General features: G+C 49.0%; 1 protein-coding gene across 7 annotated transcripts in view; it reads right to left on the bottom strand.

Moving 5' to 3' along the window:
* The window catches only part of TPD52L2 (TPD52 like 2), a 21555-nt gene that overhangs the window by 17127 nt on the left and 2859 nt on the right, over positions 1 to 1569 (bottom strand). For all 7 annotated transcript variants that reach the window (XM_037733904.1, XM_017515647.2, XM_017515650.2 and 4 more), the window contains exon 2: positions 353 to 498. In XM_037733904.1, the coding sequence (XP_037589832.1) occupies positions 353 to 498 (146 nt within the window). The remainder of the gene's footprint in view (positions 1 to 352; positions 499 to 1569) is intronic.

Here is a 1569-nt window from a genome sequence, read left to right as displayed (position 1 = left end):
AAAAAAAAAAAAAAAACAAGATTATCAAGTGTTAATTCCAAAAGAGACACTCCCAGCAGATGGCTGCTCAGAGGCAGTTTGTGTGTGAATACGCTCCCTGGAGCACTCGGGAAGGACCAGGCAGAGGTGTGGGGAGGAAGTCATGCCCAGCCTCTACTGCCAGGTGGCTCTGAGTCCAGTGCATGGAGCTGGGCACATACAAAGACAGCCCCACTATCTGTGGGAAGGCAGAGCCGGGTAGGTGGTCACCCAAGGCAATTCCTCCGGAATATGGCCAGTAACCTGGCCTCTCATTAATCCAAGAGGGCCTTAACGCCAATTCACGCAAGAACAGACAGCCAAGCCACAGCACCTTGGTCAGCTCAGCCCTGAGCTCCTCCTCCTCAGCCTCTGTCAGACCCTCAACAGCAGGAGTCCGGGCAGCCACACCTGTGTCGACAGGGACGTCGGTCATGGAATCAGACAGCAGACCTTTGTTAGGGGAATTCAGGTTGATATCTGCCAGAGACAAAATGAGGCCAGAAAGTGTCAAGTAAGTTACTTACTTCTAAGTAAATATGGGAGAGGTCTCTAGCAGGACAAAACCAAAGGTGGGAGGGAGGGAGACCCCAGAGACTCACACCTCTTCTCTGAAAGGTCTGTTGAGAACAGCATGGGTGTTACTAGGGCAGCCATACCTCAGGCCACCTGAGATGAAAATCCAATACCACCTGTGCTGCTTCAGAGCACGTGAAATGCTGGCCCAAGACAGCCAAACCCTAATTCCACCTTCCCAGTGAGAATACTATCTTCAGAGGCAGGAAACCCTTGCTACAAAGAAAGCAGCTTGATCTAACAGATCTTCCACTTTTTTTTTTTTTTTTTTTTGTGATGGAGTCTCACTCTGTCACCTAGGCGGGAGGGCAATGGCGCCACTGGCTCACGCAACCTCTAAATCCTGGGTTCAAGCAATTCTCTGCCTCAGCCTCCCAAGTAGCTGGGATTACAGGTGCCCACCACTACACCCAGCTAATTTTTCTGTACTTTTAGTACAGACGGGGTTTCATCATCTTGGCCAGGCTGGTCTTGTACTCCTGACCCCGTGATCCACCCTGGCCTCTCAAAGTGCTGGGATTACAGGCGTGAGCCACTGAGCCAACCTTAAAAGTAAATTAAAATAAGGCTGGGCGTGGTGGCTCACGCCTGTAATCCTAGAACTTTAGAAGGCCGAGGCAGGCAGATCACAAGGTTAGGAGATCAAGACCATCCTGGCTAACATGGTGAGACCCCCCATCTATTAAAAATGCAAAAAATTAGCTGGGCATGGTGGCACATGCCTGTAATCCCAGCTACTCGGGAGGCTGAGGCAGGAGAATCACTTGAACCCGGGAGGTGGAGATTGCAGTGAGCCAAGACTGCACCACTGCACTCCAGCCTGGGCAACAATGAAACTCTGTTTCAAAAAAATAAAGTAAGTTAAGATAAAAAGCATAGATTGAAAAGATGTACAAGTGTCCCTAATTATAGACATGTTTGTCAACTGTATAAATCCTAAGGAGTCTACTAACAAGTTGTTCTAATATGAAAAGA

This window comes from Cebus imitator, unplaced genomic scaffold, assembly GCF_001604975.1.
Source record: "Cebus imitator isolate Cc_AM_T3 unplaced genomic scaffold, Cebus_imitator-1.0 Scaffold555, whole genome shotgun sequence".
NCBI lineage: Eukaryota > Metazoa > Chordata > Mammalia > Primates > Cebidae > Cebus > Cebus imitator.
The sequence above is the reverse complement of the archived record's forward strand: the minus strand, read 5'-3'. Positions and strand labels throughout refer to the sequence as shown.